Source organism: Theropithecus gelada, chromosome 1 (genome assembly GCF_003255815.1).
Source record: "Theropithecus gelada isolate Dixy chromosome 1, Tgel_1.0, whole genome shotgun sequence".
Classification (NCBI taxonomy): Eukaryota; Metazoa; Chordata; class Mammalia; order Primates; family Cercopithecidae; genus Theropithecus; species Theropithecus gelada.
In genome coordinates, this window is record NC_037668.1 from 157,565,704 (window position 1) to 157,582,755 (window position 17,052).

Here is a 17,052-nt window from a genome sequence, read left to right on the forward strand (position 1 = left end):
TGCTACAATAAAGGTCACAAAGATAGCCAGTGGAAGAGCCACATGTAGCTAGAGCCCCAATAACCATCCTCCCGAGGCCTTTGATCCATTTTCATTATTTATTTGCTGAATCGTGAGATGTTACCAAGAACCAGCGTATCTGAGAGTACATGAGATAGCATGAAGCTCAGAAGCTAAAAAAGTCTGGGCAATGGAGAATGGGATAAAAATGCTCTGCATGGGAAGATGAAGTGTAAATGGGCTAACAAACCTAACATACTATGGCCTGTGAGCCGGTGACCCCTGGATCAAGCCCCAACCACCTAAATGTAATCAGAGCCCCACCAGGTGGCGCCAGACTGCAGACCTGGTCCTGTCCATTCCAGATTGGCCTAGTTGTGAAAGACTAGAGTAGGGGGACTGCAAGGAGGAGCAAGACTAACCCCACCTGCAAAACTCATTTCCATTACAATGACCTGATCACACACAGAGAGCCAAAAGAATATACACAGTCTCCAGGTGAAACTGGAAGTAAAGAAGTGCTCACCCTGGCAAGAAAACCACATACCACACACATATCCTATTGTTCCGTGCCTGGGGGAGTGGGACAGAGTTACCACTTAATACTGTTTGCTCCCCCAAGCCCAATAACACAGATGATATGAACCAATCGTTAACACTCAAATGTTGTTTAAGAGGTTGAAATAATAGGTAATTTAAGCACTTGACAATAATACTCACATTTAGCATGGCACTTTTCAAAATCATTTTCTATACATTATCTCATTTGACACCAAACAGCCCTGTGGCACAGTCAGGAATGTTTTATTACAGGCAGATGAAGATACTCTAACTCAGAGGGTGAAGTGACTTACTCAGTGTGACCCCAGTGTCAGTGGCAGAGGCAAGTCTATAATCAGATCTGCCTAATTCCTTTCCCTGTGCTCTGTCGGCTACCCTGTCTTTACAAACAGTGAAATATTGGGAAATGTTTAGCCACCAGCATTCAGAAGAAAACCTAGTTTGCAGCATTGCCAAATTCTGTGGCGCAACTATTTCCACCATGGCCGATTTCAAACTACTACCACGATGTCTACCAGCTTGCAAAATTCCTGAAAATGTGAATAAAAAGTTCTCATGAGCTTATACAAGCACACCCCTGCTTTGTAAAAGTTATACTATACTATTATCTGGTCTCATTTTCTTTCCAATTTTCTGTTCCCACGAATATGATGGATGGAGAATCCACAATTCTCGAGGCTAAAGGATGGCCCACCAGTCTTCCCTCCTGAGAATGAGACTAGGATTTAAACACAGGTTAACAGACTTCTATCATGACACATGCCACCTTCCCTCTTTGTTCTCTTCTTTGCCTCTCACCATCTCTGTCCTTGCAGGTGCCTGTCCTGTGTCAACAGCGCCTTCCGCTGCCACTGGTGCAAGTACCGCAACCTCTGCACTCATGACCCTACCACCTGCTCCTTCCAGGAGGGCCGGATCAATATTTCAGAGGTAAGAAGGGCTCACCCTAACATGGCAGTGTTCCCAGTGAGTCTGAGTGGCCCCTCCCTCCTTAGATGGTCAGTCCAATGGCTTGGCCATTTTCTTGCCCTAGTCCATCTTGGCCATCTTGCCAGAAATTCTACATGCTAGAAAGCCTGTTGTTATAAAGCTTTAAAAAGTAGCAGCAAATGACCCCAGAGGCAGAGGCTATATCTACTAGACTCCTAAGACTCTATGCATTCAAAAGCGCAAAGGTAACTGGGGGTTGAGACTGAAAGCTTAGAGGAAACATATTCAACCAAACAGACTCCCTGGTCTAGAAGAGTGTAGTGAATGGCATTTATTCTTTGAGTCTAGCCCTTTGCTTGGCTGCAGACATAGTCTAGTTCAATAGAACATTCACTCCCAACCATTCTTTCATGCCAACTTCTCTTCCAACTCTAAAATTCAGTGATTCTTTGACTCTGATGTATAACTGGGTGGGTGGCCTTGTAGAAAGTGAGAAAAATTCAGCTAGTGAAAAGAACCAGGCATTGCTAAAAGTCCTGTTTTATTATAGTTGAAGCTCCGTCCCTAAAGCCTGACACACCTTTGTGAGCAACACAGTGAAATATCAAATTTCTTATCTTTCTAATGGATACTCCATTCAATGATTATTCACTGATGTCAACTTTCTTACATATTCATAGCATGTCTCAGGACAGTGAAGCCTGGTTGCTCAGTCTCCCTTTCTTGTGTCAAATGCTTTTCGTACCCCAGGGTGGCCAGTTGGGTTTGAACAACTATAGAGACCTTACGTAGTCGCCCAAATGCATGTGTGCATATACGCATATTCCTCTCTTACTCTATATTTTAGAAAATCCAAAAATGGTAATAAGTGAAAATGTAGCATTTTTATATACTACTGTAGTCTTTCTTTCTTTTTTTTTTTTATTTGAATTCTCACTGTGTCGCCAGGCTGGAGTGCAATGGCATGATCTCAGCTCACTGCAATCACTGCCTCCCGGGTTCAAGCGATTCTCCTGCCTCAGCCACCTGAGTAGCTGGGACTACAGGGGCACACCACCATGCCCAGCAAATTTTTGTATTTTTAGTAGAGACAGGGTTTCACCATGTTGGCCAGGATGGTCTCAATCTCTTGACCTCATGATCCACCTGCCTTGGCCTCTGAAAGTGTTGGGGTTACAGGTGTGAGCCACCGCACCCGGCCTACTATAGCCTTTCTATACACATCTTCCTCTTGCGCTAGACTACAAGCTCCTTGAAGGCAAGGACTACATCTTATCTTTAAATCTTCAGTGTCTTATTTAGCAAATGTTTGTAGAATGCATACATGCATGAAAGAATGGATGAACCAATGACATCTCTATTTGAATCCCATTGTTGGCAATTGTGTCAATTTGTCTAAGATTTCAAGTAATGGAGTCTCGTGTCTTCTAATCTTGATAGCAGTGCTGGTTGCTTCCATGGCTAAGCATAAGAAAATAGACTCTGAAATGTTTCTCAAACACATACCCCCTCGAACTCTTCTTCGTTTATGAAACAACAGGTGTTATGTTCAGTCAGAAAAATGGAATTTGCCTGTCTCGAAAGGGAAAAACATAGGCGCCACAGGTGGCTTTTCAAACAGACCCATCCACGGGTGCCTCAGCATGACGAAACTAGGCATCTAGTGCCCTGAGAACCTTTCAGAAAAGCATTTTCCTCTAGCCAGTTGGTATGCTTTGATGCAGCTGCCCTAAAAACCGTACACCAGCCTTCCTGGACACTGGAGATTAATTCTAGCCCTGGAATTCTGCAAGGGTGTGAAACTGCTCTCACTCAGAGAAAAGGGCAGAACTGCAGGGAGGGGTGGGAATGGGCACCACAGCTTGGGAGCCAATGGAAAAATGGCTTAGAGGGGCAGACCTAGCCAGGAACAGCAGTGCCACCATGGGAGGCCTGCGCAGGGGTGAAGTCTGGGCAGTGAGAGTGTGAGACACAGTCTCAGAAACTAACCTTGACATGGACCACTTTGAAAGTTCCTTAATAAAATAGATTGAGGTGGCCCCCAGGATACAGAGAGATTGGGTGAAGTACAAATCTAGACAAGAAAGAGCAGCTGCTCCACTTTCTCCTGAGGCTGCCTGCCTCAGGCCAAGAGAAACCCAAAGCCAAGCCTGAAAGCGACCTGCAGCTGGAGCAAGGGCACGAGAGTGTCACTCAAAGCAAGATAAATAAACTCTGCTGGGGTGTGTGTGGAGGCCAGAGAGCTGAGCCCCTGCAGGCTAATTGGAAGCAGGCCCGGCCTTCCTCACACCGTTCAGAAGTCACTGAAATACAGCTCCCTGTCAGCCATGGATGAGAGATTCAACATTCCAGGGCTGGGCCAAGAGAAACTGTTGCCTCCCTGCAACTCAGGATTAAATTAATAACAAAAGGGACCTGCGGGCAAACTCAGAGACTCCCCACCTCCTTTTGTTTCATTTTCTCTCCTTGATGTCTGTGTCTTAGGGTTGGGGAAGAGCAGTCCCCTTTGTTCCCCTTCATCTCCCCATTGCCCTGAGTAGGAATGGTGGATGGCTGCTCTCTCTCTTATGCTCCCGTGCATTGGTCCCTGGCATGGCCCCAGGAATTGACTGTCAGGAGGGCTGTGAGGGAAGCCCAGACTCCATCCAGCTCCCAACTTTGCTCAGGAAAGGAAACAGGATGCAGATTCTCAGCGAGGTTGCCAGGGCCACTTCCGGGGCTTCCTAAAATACTGCTTTAGCTCTTAACCACAACCGGCCACATGTTCCTTTTCAGCAAACAGCAGCCAGGCCCCACTCTTTTCTGTCCAAAGTTCTGCTTTAGGAGAACCCTATCCCTGAAAATCTGAGGAACAGCAAAGATGCACGTGCCCAACTTGGGTAGGGTGTCCCTTACTCTCTCAGGCATCCCAGCTGAGAGATGTAGTTTGCGGAACTAGAATCCCCTAGATTTCCAGCTAACTGGAAATCCCTTAGCTGTCTCTCTAGGGGTTCCTAGAATATCTCTTTTAGAATTCCAGTAAGCCTCCCTTCCCAACTTTGAATCAAAATTTTATGTCTGTCTGCTTCCTAGAAACAATATATAACTGATTAGCTCCATTGATTAATATAGCAACATTAATGTATCACACATTTATAATTTCTTCACATGTGCCAGAAGTTCTCAAAGTGTGCTTAGGGAACAGCAGCATCAGCATCACCTGGGAACTCATAGAAATTCAAAATCTTGGGACACATCCCAGATGAGGCTACAGATTGAGAACCACTGACATTTGGAATTTCAATGGATTCTCACAACAGCCCTGCAATTTCATGTAATTTATATTTGACATCTGTAGTAGCCAGAAAGCTAAAAATGTCGGGATTTTGCCCAAGGCTACAGAGAACTCAGGCATCCAAAAAAGCTGAGTACGGTATGCTTTCTACAGAAAATCAGGGCCTGTGAGCTTGTTTGTTTCCATGGTCACAGCCACACTTGCTGGCCTGACTTCAACCTGGTCCTTCGCTATTGGTCATTAGGGTTCAGGCTATGGACGGACCAGCACAAATCCATCTCCACAGATGGAGAAACTGCCCATAGAAGATGGGTCAGTGGTGCCATTTCCAGATAAAAAGACAGCCAGCGTGTGAGGTAAATCTGCCCACATCTTTCCAGAAGCCTGATGGACCAATTCCATCCTTAGGCTTGACAATGAAGAACAGCTGTGCTAGAGCAAATGCAAGTCAAAAATAAAAATATTAATACTTATTATATATGCAGCATATATATATAATTTAACCTTAAGTACTCTATGAAGTGGATATTATAGATGAATAGACTGAGGCTTAAATAAGTTAAACAGCTTTCCTATGATCATCAAATAAATGCAGAAATTAGGATTCAGAGACAATTTTTCAAACTTGAATAAGTTAAAGTCCACTGATTCTGCATTCACACACACACGCACGCGCGCGCACACACACACAACGAATAGACAGTAATATTAACAATTGTTAATCCAGCATATTACCACTTACAACACACATTGATATTCCTCCTTCACGCAATCTAGGTTTGTCAGATATTATTGGCACCATTTTATAGATGAGGAAACTGACTTTCAATTAAACCATCTGTGAAGCTCTCTTAAGGTAATGAGTCAGACCTTTCCAGTGCTCAGAGCCCAGCAGATCTCTGACGGGGTCCCCCCAAATCTCTTCCTCCCTGGGCCAGATCAGGCTGTGACATGGTGTTAGCAAGCGTGTGTGTACAGGAAGATGTATGGCTTTCGGCTTTTAAAGCTCATCTCCCTCCATAGCTAAACCAGGCCTAGTGAGATGTAGATACATAAATATCTCCTTTATGCCCTGTCCCAGGGGAAAGATAGAACCAAATAAATCCGATTAGCTTCCCAGGATGCTGGCTGCTCTCTCTTTGAAGTCCAGTGGGTGAAGATAATGCCATTTCCACATGGGAGAAGTTGCCTCAGAAGGCTAAAGGGTCCCCAGCACAGAAAGCTGGCAGAGCACAGCTAAACAGGTGGGCAGTGTGAGCCCAAGACTAGTAGGGCTCCTACACCAAGGCCCCTGCTCTCCCTGCACCTGTTTCCTCTTCCCCAGCCTACCTCCACCCCTGGGATATTCCCACAAGTTTAAGTCTTGGTTTAAACTAAGATTGCTGCTGAGGAGGCGATTCTGGCTCCAGTTGGCCTAGAGACAGAGGAGAACGAAGATGACCCAAAGAGATCACTCAGAAGGCTGTGAGGATCCGAGGTAGCAATCAGTATTTTAAGAATGTGAACAACAGTCTTAACATTCTGCAGGAAAAGCATCTTAGGATGATTTGCTTTCTTGTTCATAAGACAGGTACTATATGTGTATGTACACATGTGTGTGCTTGTGTGTGTGTATACCCACAGAAGCAAACAGGTTGGAAGGGGCCTCATTGTATCTAATTAAACCCTTCACCATCCTCAAGCCCCACAGATATTGAAGTTTCAACAACTTGGCTATTTTATGGGATGCCAGTCTCCTCCACCCACTTTCAGCCCTTACCACTGCAATTTCCACCCAAGATTCACAGATCTTTCATGAATATACTTACCAGAATCATCTCACAACCCGAAAGCCCTGTATCTACCCGTTTCTCAAGATGAAGAAAGTGTACCTGGGGCACCAACCACTTCTTTCCTTTGCCTTAGAGAATAGAAGGGAAAAAATCCTATTCTGTCTGACCTGAGAGTAATCGCCAAATAAAGAAACAAAGCGTAAGACTTTCTTTTTCTACGAGGGCAATCTTGGGGCCTAGTTCAGCATTTGGGAAGACCCTAATAGTTATCCTTAAATTTCATTCTAAAAAATCTGAAACAGCAGACCATGGGAAATGTCCTAAAATTCTAGAATCCCTTAAAAAAAAACTCATATAATAGTACTCATAAAGTCTACTCATGATTCTCCAACCTCCAGGCTGGACTGGACTTAGCCAAGCCGAAAAGATGAAAGTGTGTGTGTGTGTTACATATAGGTAACATTTGTGTTATATATAGGTATTACACATAACATCTATATAAAAGTATACTTTTTTTGGTCCAAGTTAAAAGGATTCAACAATCTTTTTTTTACTAACCCCAGACATCATACTTCCAAAAGCACATCTTTAAGATCCTGCTACTGAAATCTGAATTTGTTGTCTAAGCTCATTAGAGATGAAAAACAACTGCTCATCATTTACAATTCATCAGCTGGTTTGGAGTAAGAAAATTTCTCTCTCTCTTACTCTCTCTCTGTGTCTCTCTCTCTCTCTCTCTCTCTCTCTCTCACACACACACACACACACACACACACACACATACACGGAGAGAGAGAGAGAGAGAGAGACCATTATACCTCAGCCTTATTTCTAACTTAAATTCTAACATTAGATTTGATGGAGATTTTTTAGCTGCTAACAGGAAGTGTTATCTCCTTTTCCATGAGATGCCTGGGCTTCCCTAAAGTGGTGCTCATCTTTTTTTTTTTTTTTTTTTTGGCTATAAATATATAAAAGAGTCTGTCAAGAGTGCCTGCAGGGAATGAAAGTAAAAGTGCAGTAAAGAGCAAGTTTATGAGTTGGCAGCTTGAGTGACTGGCTCCTAAACAGGGACCCATCTGTTCTGGGATTGCCTTATGATTCTCTCTCGTGGAGGCCCTGCCTGCCTGGAGTCCTCACATGCAGGTGGCCAGCTGACAAAGGATGACACCAGTAAGCCTGCAGGTGTGTCCAGACCCTCTTAGGTAGGTTTCTGTGCAGAATTTCCCCCGGATCGAGTTCTTCATAAATTGTCCTTAGTAAATGCAGACATGCCACTTTAGAAATCACGTGACTCCAAAACCTATGACTATTTCCAACTCCGGCTTTGGAGAACCGAATGCCTTCTCAAGTCTCTTCAAGTCCAGAAGGCAGGCTTTACCTCATCTCTAAAGAATCTACAAAGTTGGAGCTTAAAAAAAAGATTTTTTCACAGGTCGCTTTATTTTATTTTCCATTTACCCTCCCACAAGCAATGACCAAGCGTCCATTACATGTCGAGCACTGGCAGAAAGATTGGGGAGATGGCGGTGAGTAAGATGCAGCCTAATCCTCAAGAAGCTCACAGCCCAGTGAGGAAAGCAAATCAAGAAATTGTAATTCTGTGGGTCAAAAGCAATCATGGGTGAATATTCATAACCCATCCTGAAGCCATTGCGGGGACAGGGTCAGGGACGGCCTTGCAGAGAAGAAACTGGGCCGAGTTTGAAGGCTGATTAAGAGGTAATCAATTATTCATTCTCAGAGAAGGTGATGATTAAAAAAACAAAAAAGTAAAAGAAGAGGTAATCAACTGAAAGAGAGGTTGAAGTCAGGCAGCAGCAGGAGGAAGACAGGCAGGAGTGAGTGTTTCTGATAGATGGAAAAGCATGTTCAAAGGGCCAGAGGCAGATCCTGTAAGGGAGACGGAATCTCAGAGTTAACCGTACATTCAGTATGGCTGGACTATTATGTGCAAGAACCACAGAGTTCAGAGGGAGGTAGGCAGGGGCTAGATGCTGAATGGCTTGCAAATGGGGCCCAGAGAAAAGAGGCAACAGCCTGAGCCACACCGTGACAAGAGGCGGCCACAAGAGATTCCCTGTGTGAGGCTGTGCTGGCATTGCACAAGGCTTCTTAATTATTGCATTTGCCATTAGGAGGACAATATTTTTGTCATTGAACACGTCCTACACCTTGTAGGAAGTCCAGCAATCTTAGCCCCTGGCATCAATACCAGTAACACTCTCTGCAGGCCCTGTAGCAGCATCAGCCCCCAGACATTCCCAGAAGTTCCCCCTAAGAACGACTGCCCAGGAGAAGGGGACAGAGAAAGGGAAGACTTCTGTGAGAATTTCGCTAGTGATTCCCCGTGGAGGTGGTTCCCACATCATCACTGCCAGGGGCTACTGGGCTCATCTTCCCGAGGAGAGAAGGAGAAAGAGGAGATTGGCACAGTGGGGTGGCCCTTTGACCTCTGGTGGAGAATCAGCATCTAGTCATGGAACTCCAGAAAATCAGTCTGTCTTTCTCACTGTCTCTCTCTCATGGTCCTTCCCAAAGCCCCTCCCTACCAAGACTTTCTTTTTGGTTTTGTTTTCCAAAACAACATGGCATTCACGCAGGGCCTGGTAATGAAATGAGATTTAAAAAAAGAAAAAAAAAAAACAGAGCAAGTGTTTAGAGTATTGCTGGGAGGGCTTGATCCACCTCCTGGAAAAAGCCCAGCTCAGTCGGTGCTGGGAAGCTGAAGCTGCTGATAACGGACGCCCCAGGCATTGGACAATGCAAGGGGCCGACTATCTGGAGCCGGGAAACGAGATGAAATCCAGAGGTAGGGGTGCTAGGTTGGGGACAGGGACACGTGGAGGCTCTTTTATCCAGTGTCTCAGGAGATAAAATCCACAGCCTGCCACACTGTGCTTGAAAATTAATTCCTGCATTGTAACACACACAGCAGATACAGGACAACTTGTGGGATGGGGATGACAATATCAAAGCCCAGAAGCTAAGAGCGATTCCATTTTCCCTGCCCCTCCACGGGCCTTACATGAGGTGATGTTCTGCTCTTGGGCAGCCCGCCTGATACAAGAGGGGCCTGCCTGGCCCAGGCATGTAGTACAGCATGAACAGGGGACCGATGGAGCCTCTTCGTGTGTTCCCCCAGGACTGTCCCCAGCTGGTGCCCACGGAGGAGATCTTGATTCCAGTCGGGGAGGTAAAGCCAATCACCCTGAAGGCGCGAAACCTGCCCCAGCCGCAGTCCGGCCAGCGAGGCTACGAGTGTGTCCTCAACATACAAGGGGCCATCCACCGGGTCCCCGCCCTGCGCTTCAACAGCTCCAGCGTTCAGTGCCAGAACAGCTCGGTAAGAGAACTCAGGCTGGGCCCTGCCTGGAGGAGGGCTTCCTCTCACACTCGTGCTGGGGCCTCAGTGTGGCCAGCCCTGGCTTCCAGAGCCTTCAAGGTTCACAGGGTAAGCCCACATCCCCAGGGTCGCAGGAGCCAGCCAGCACCCTAGCCACTGAGCCAGAGCAGAGCAGGTGACTGGTGCCAGGGGAGACAGTTTCATGAGGACCCTCATGGCAGACACTGAGATCTTTGTGCCCTTTCTGAAGTTGACTTTTTAAATTTTAATTTTTTTTATTTTTAATTTTTGTGGGTACACAGTAGGTGTATGCATTTATGGGCTACATGAGATGTTTGATACAGGCGTGCATTGTCAAATAATCACATCATGGACCTTTCTGAAGTTGAAAGAGCACCTCTTTTTGTCTTCAGTGAAACTCGAGCCAGAGCAAGTCAACTCCACCCCACACCCCATTCCTATCCCTGTTCAGGGAGTGAATCACCGGGAGAGTGCTCCGCAGGCGAAAGCTGGAGAAGAGAGGAACAGGAAGTGCGATGGGAAGAGGGGAGGTGGGAGGAGGGGGAAGGAGGAAGCAGTGAATTTCAAGAGCAGCAAGGGTTAAACCAATCCTGAATGGTAGACAGAGAGCATGAGGTGTTTAATTATAATACTAACCCCAAGAAGATCTTTTTGTCTGCCAGCTCCCTGTCTCCCACTGTGGGGGGTCAGCTGGAGATGCGGGAGGGGAGGAAGTGACAAAGGTGTTGAGGGAAGCTAATTCGCCTGGGAGAGATAAAGGGAATCTGGGCCTCTTATCAGGCAGCTGTCAGATTCCCAGGTCACAGGCGCTTGATAGAATTTGTAATCGGCAGAAGGCCGCCAAGCACAAGGGGAAGGCAGATGAGAAAGAAATGGGACACAACAAAGGGAGGCAGGGGCAGGGGAGGGCGGGAGCAGAAGGCTGACAGTGACATGCCCTTCAGAGCTGAAGAGTGGGGGATCGGGGAGATGCCCCGAGGTCTCCTTCACAGGGTGCCAGGACTGGCCACCCAGGGGTGTTATTTCTGAAGTGTGTGAAGGGCATACATGTCTTCTGTGGGATCAGCACAAGAGAGAAAGTCATAAACTCCTGGCCACAGCTAGAGGACTTTAGTGGTAGGGCTGATGAGATGTGTGCCCGGAAAGCTGTGGGCGCTTCTCCCTAGTGGACCGTTGGCTAAAATAAGGCTCGTGTGGAAATAGAGGGCCACCGCAGGGGTTGGCCGGGTGACTGCTTGATGAGACTCTCGGCCTTACAAGAGTAGTAAGAGGGCATTACCTCTGCCTCCGGAGACATATGGACTTTCTATGGAGACACGTGAAAAGAGGCACAGCAGATCCAGTGCAAGACAGAAAGTGGCAACACCAGGGGACGGACAGTTTGGGACAGGTCTGCAGGGCCGTCGGAGAGGACTCCTGGGGAAAGTAGAGCTGAGCTGGGCTGGAAGAATACGGTGGGCTAAAAGGTTGGAGGTTGTAAGGAGAGGGTTGCATTCCTTATGAGACAGGAACTCAACAAAGACAGAGACGGGCTTAAGAAGACGTGTTTGGAGAACAGTAGATTCAAAGCTTTCCAGGGGAGAGTTGTGGAGGAGAGGCTGGAGGAGTCGGTTTGCATTTGATTATGCAGGGCACTGAATGCCAACCTAGGAGGCTTGGGTGGGATTCTATTGGCATTAGTGACTGGGATCCAGGGAAAGGGCATCATGGGAATAATCTGAGCGGCACGCAGGGTTTCCCTGCATCCCTGACCCCTGTGATAGAGAGTCGCGTGAGCCCCGTGCCTCTGCCCGTCTCCCTACAGTACCAGTATGATGGCATGGACATCAGCAACCTGGCCGTGGATTTCGCCGTGGTGTGGAATGGCAATTTCATCATTGACAACCCTCAGGACCTGAAAGGTAAGCGGCTACTTCCAGGTAGAAGTTTGATCTTTTCACGACCCGGGAAAGACTGGGGCCGGAGGGATCAGAGCCAGCCAGCCGCTGTGCCATGAATAATACACTCCCTCTGTCAGCGGAACCTTTCAGAGGATCCTAAAGCAACATTTGGAGCCATCAAAGGAGTCCTGTTGGGAGCCCTGTTTTATTACAACCAGAGCATCCGCCCGGCGGCTGCCGGCCCATCCACGTTATTCTTTGGCTCATGCAGGCTTTGAAGTGTCTGTGGAACCTGACCTAGGAGAACAGCAGGCAGGAACGTCCGGCCAGTTTCCCTGGAAATGGAGATATTGTTTCCAGTCAGGCTCTTGTTCCCCTGTCCTTGGCCCTGGTCATGATCACTGCACAAAAGAAGGTTTATAAGGCTGCCCTCCTGTTCCTGAGGTGGGCGGGAGAGAGCCGCATGCAGAGTCCAGCTCACATCTGGAGCAAAGAAGTTCAGGGAGGAGATCTGGCTGAAGAAGGAGGGGTGCTCCATGAGACTCACCCTTATTCATCGTCCTATAAACCCATGTCGAGCTCCTCCCATGTGCCAGTTAGGCCCGACCCTCAGTGCAGCAAATACCAAGATTCCACCCTGCTCTCAAGAATGATAAAAGTGACTCCAATATGATGAGCACTCATGATGGGTAGGCACTCACTAAGTAATTTATTAGAAATTATTTTCCTTAAGCATCACAATAACTCTGAGAGGTATGTACTATTATTATTCTCATTTTTTAGATGAGGAAACTGAGACCCAAAGAGATTAAGAAATGGGCCAAGAGTCAGATAGTAAGAGCTGGGATTGGAAGCAAGACAGTCTAATTTCAGAGCTTGCAAACTGAGCCACATCACTGTGAGGATCTGCTGCTTAGGCCACTGTGGGATTTAAACTCCTTCCCCTCTGGAATACATTCCTATCCCCTACCCTTCTCCCACCCTCAGCCCCATGTCTCACCACATTTCAAGTAGCTAGGGTTGTCACAAGCCTCTGCTTCCACCTGAGGAGTCAGCCAATGGAGATGGGGTAGTCGGCAAGGCCATAGCAGGGGCTGCAAGTTTTTCAGCATCTTTAGGGCTGTAGCTCCCTGTCCCAAACGCTGCCATTAAAATCAAGGCTACTTAGACTGGGAGAAAGGAACTGAGCCAGGAGGATTATTTTTTTCTATTTCTCCTCATACCCAGGCCAAACTTTCTCACTGTTAAGACATAGGAGACACTTTCCCTGCTGGGAATCTGGGCTCAGATCCCAGAGGTTGCCTTAGCACCTGGAGCTTAGAGAGCAGCCACATCCAAGCTGTTGCATCAGAAACTCTGCTTGTGACTCTCACAATGTTGAAGAAGCTCTGAGAGTGCACAGACAGTGTTGTCTTCACATTCGTATCGCCTCCACCCGCCAGCCTGAGTGTCACTGCAGGCTGCGCATTGGGCTGGATGGAGAGGACCACACTGTTTAAAAACTTAGGTTCTAGAATCCAGCAAAGCGGGGTTCACCTGCTGGCTCTTTCACTTACAGCTGTGTGAACTCAGATGAATGGCCGTTCCCCTTTACATGAGCTCATGGGTATGGACCATGTGGTACATATTTATAGATGCTCAGTGTGTACTCATTCATTTTAAGATTCCCATTTCCTTTCCTCTACCTTACAAAGCGATAAGCATGAGGGTATTTAAATATAGGCCCTGCAGCTGGGACTAAAGGATACTGGACACAGCAGAGGAACAGGATGAAGACCTATGGGAAGAATGTTAAAATTACACTTTCCCTGGGGCATGTATCTCACTTCCAGCAATGGCATACCACCTGGTCCTGAAAGCTTATATGTGCTTGTCCAAAAGAGTGGAAAAATGAGTTTTACGTGTTTTGCTTTTGGAGAATTCTACTTTTAACTCGAAATCTCAGCAGGCAAGGAGCTAAGACCAGGTTCCTGAACCTGAAGCACAGTTCCACTAATTCGCTGGTTATACTAGCACTTATAAGTCAGCAGGAGACAAAAGCAAAGACAAAGGGTTTGCACACTCCAAATGTTATCATTTAAGTAGCCAGTTTGCCTTCTCTGGGGACATATTCTCAATTCATAAGGGCTGTGAACAGACTGTGTCACCCTCTTTTTTTTTTTTTTTTTTTTTTTAATCAGCAATTCTTCCCCCACTGCTAGCCACCTGGCCTTTCCTTAACCCCAGGCTGACTCCTCTCTCAAACCCATGCAATTTCCAGTTTGCCAGACAAGACTCCTCTCTTCCCAAGACCTACCATTTAGCAGCATAGCAAGTGGGAGTTTGAAGATTCCAGTTTGGGTCACTAATCTTACTAAGCTCTAAGAGTCATTATCTCTCTCTGAGCCTTATTTTTCCTTCAATGGAGGAAAGCAGCCCTTACTTCCTGCATGAGGACCATATGTGAGAGTGTGAGAGTGTGAGAGTAAGAGAAAAGGCAGCATAAGAATATAGCACAAGTTCAAAGAAAAGATAATAAACATGTATAGGGCATCAGATATGTTACAGGCACTGTGCTAAACACTTAATATGCAGTATCTTATCCCAACCTCACAAAAAACAATTATTATCTTCATGTTAGAGATTAGGTAAGTGAGGTTCAAGGAAGTGAAATCCTTTGTCACATTGCTAGGAAGTAGTGAAGCCGCAATTAAAGCCCTAATCTGATTCAATCTAGAGCCAGAATTCTTAAATAATATTATGCTTCCTAGTGCCCTTAAGTGACTGGTAAGAGGCTCAATTTATTAATTCCCCATCAGTCATTCTTGCAATGATAATGATGATCAGTGGTGTTATCCATGGTGAGGAAGAGTTTCTATCACACCTGCAAGAGTAGGGCATATTGTGAGCAGCCCTTTCTGGTTTCATCTGTGACCACCTGCTCTCTTTGCAGTCCATCTCTACAAGTGTGCAGCCCAGCGGGAGAGCTGCGGCCTCTGCCTCAAGGCCGACCGGAAGTTTGAGTGTGGCTGGTGCAGCGGCGAGCGCAGGTGCACCCTCCACCAGCACTGTACCAGCCCCTCCAGCCCCTGGCTCGACTGGTCCAGCCACAATGTCAAGTGCTCCAACCCTCAAATCACCGAGGTAAGTCCTCCAAGTCCCTAGAGTAGGAAGGGGCAGCCAAGAGCTGACCCCAAGACAGTGGGAGAGGAGTGCAAATTGAGACTCTGTGGACAAATTCTTGGCGTAGAGTGAGTTTAATGTTGGGGGTGTAGGAAACCTCTTATGTGTGTCTCGACGGCCCCTGTCTAGGTATAAGAGGTAAGCGTATGGAAGCGCATCCTCATGCCTGCGCATGAATGTACAAGTGCATTGGTGTGCACGTGCACACGACAAGGGAGGCAGAGCCAGCCCAGTCTCCCTGCCAGGCTGGCTGAGCCAAGTGAGGAGGAGAAATTGGCTCCATGGTGGGTGAACATTTCAGAAAACAGGTTTAGCTTTTCTCAGCAGAAATGTGATTTCAGGAGCCGCAATTAGCTCGGAGTTGCAAAGCTGAGAACGGAAGAGGAGAGTAAAGGCAAGCACTGCATTAGCCACCGTGCCATTTCCCAGGATTTACTCCCTGTCCCAATTTTTTCATGCATTTTAATGGAAAGAAAAGGAAGTTAATTATCCTGGGGAAAAAATGATGTTTCCAAAATAGCAAATTTCAAAGGAAGATGAATAGATAATGTGGATGAAAATGCAATTGCTTGGGTTTCAAATGGCCTGGGAGAGGAGTCGCTGTATTTAACTCTGGTTGTGTTCTGTGCTCCCTTTTCACTGCTCCCTAGTCTATAACTGTCACTCATACTTTGAAACTAACTGCACCTTCCTGATGGTGACTAGGAATAAAGGCCCAGGCAGGTACCCGGTGGTCTGCGTGTTTAAGAAAGGAGGAAGGGGCTGCTCCTTTTCTGCCTCTTCCCTGAGCTGCTGCACCATTCTTTTCCCTGCTTCGTTTTCCCTGCTGGCCAGGGAAAGCAACTCTTGTCCTCACCTATATCACAGAATATTGGGAAACTTCTAGAACATCTCTATGATCGTATCAAAACCACAGATCAGTTTTAAAAGAAACCCTTAAGATGGAATGGGTGCTGCTAACCTACAGATAGGTTATTTGAAGAGGTAGAAATTATTTATTTAATGTATGTAAATTACATTTAATCCTCACAACTATGGGAAATAAGTATTCTCACCCCCATTGTACAGATGAAGAAAATGAGGCTCAGAGAAATTGAGTGACATGCTCAAGTTTATACAGCTGATAAGTGGCAGAGCCAGTATTTGAACTCATATTTAATTATAAAACCATTTTTAAATTCTTCACAATATTCCCAAGTACATTAAAGAAGAAGAGGTGCTTCCCCTTCCTTAACCTCTCCTGGACCAGATAGATGCAATCCATCCACAAGGCAGCATATCCCAGACAGTGCAGGGCTGTCGGTGGGAGAGTGCTTACTGCTTCCAGGCCCTCATTCATCCATGCAGAGAGGAGTTAGGAGAGCACACACACTGCCTTTCAAAGACAGAGCTACTTCAATCCCATTTTATTCTTGATTGTGACCAGGGATGGTGCCTCCTGACTTTCTCCTGTGTCTTTAGGTCTCTGGAAGAGAAAGTTTGCAGGGGCTGCTGGCGGTGCCCTAGCCTCTGCCCTCAGACAGCTAGCTTCCTGAGCTGCTCAGGGCTCCGTGCTGTCTCCCTGATTCGAGTGATTTCCGGCCACTGCTGGCCTGAGAACTTGCACTGTTCCGTAATTCTTGCTGCTGCAGTTGTCAGTCTCTACATCTGTGGGCACCCGTGGTGTGGGGGAGCTTAAATTAGGCAGAGACTTGCTTCCATCAGCACCACCCGCCTCTGCCAGCCCCAGCAGCTGCACCATCCACTCCCCGACTGGCTGGGGCCCCTTTCCAGCCCCAAGGCAAGCTTCTCACTGGGAAACCTCTGCCTCAGCTGCCCCTGCTCGCTGACTGGGGGCTGATGGGCTGCTCTGTTCACAGAGGACACCCAAGCTACACGAGGCTAATTAACCCCCTGAGGTAATTAGGCTGTAATTGATTTTCCCAGTGAACATATCAGCAGGCATCAGAGGCCCCAATCTCCTGCTGGTGCTTTTCAAGTCAAGGCTGTTGAGAAAGGAAGGAGCATCTTTGGAGAGAGACAAATCCATGCTGTGTCCCAAGCCACTCGGGGCACCTCACTCTGAACAGGACATGGGGGAGGGAGCATCCAGGCCTGGAATGTTGT

The 17,052-nt window shown here is 46.9% G+C and overlaps 1 protein-coding gene across 2 annotated transcripts in view; it reads left to right on the top strand.

The window, feature by feature from the left end:
• Window positions 1-17,052, top strand: part of PLXNA2 (plexin A2) — a 218,933-nt gene that overhangs the window by 151,112 nt on the left and 50,769 nt on the right. For both annotated transcript variants that reach the window (XM_025353797.1, XM_025353791.1), the window contains exons 9-12: window positions 1,377-1,491; window positions 9,683-9,883; window positions 11,709-11,805; window positions 14,717-14,907. In XM_025353797.1, coding sequence (XP_025209582.1) covers window positions 1,377-1,491; window positions 9,683-9,883; window positions 11,709-11,805; window positions 14,717-14,907 — 604 coding nt within the window. The remainder of the gene's footprint in view (window positions 1-1,376; window positions 1,492-9,682; window positions 9,884-11,708; window positions 11,806-14,716; window positions 14,908-17,052) is intronic.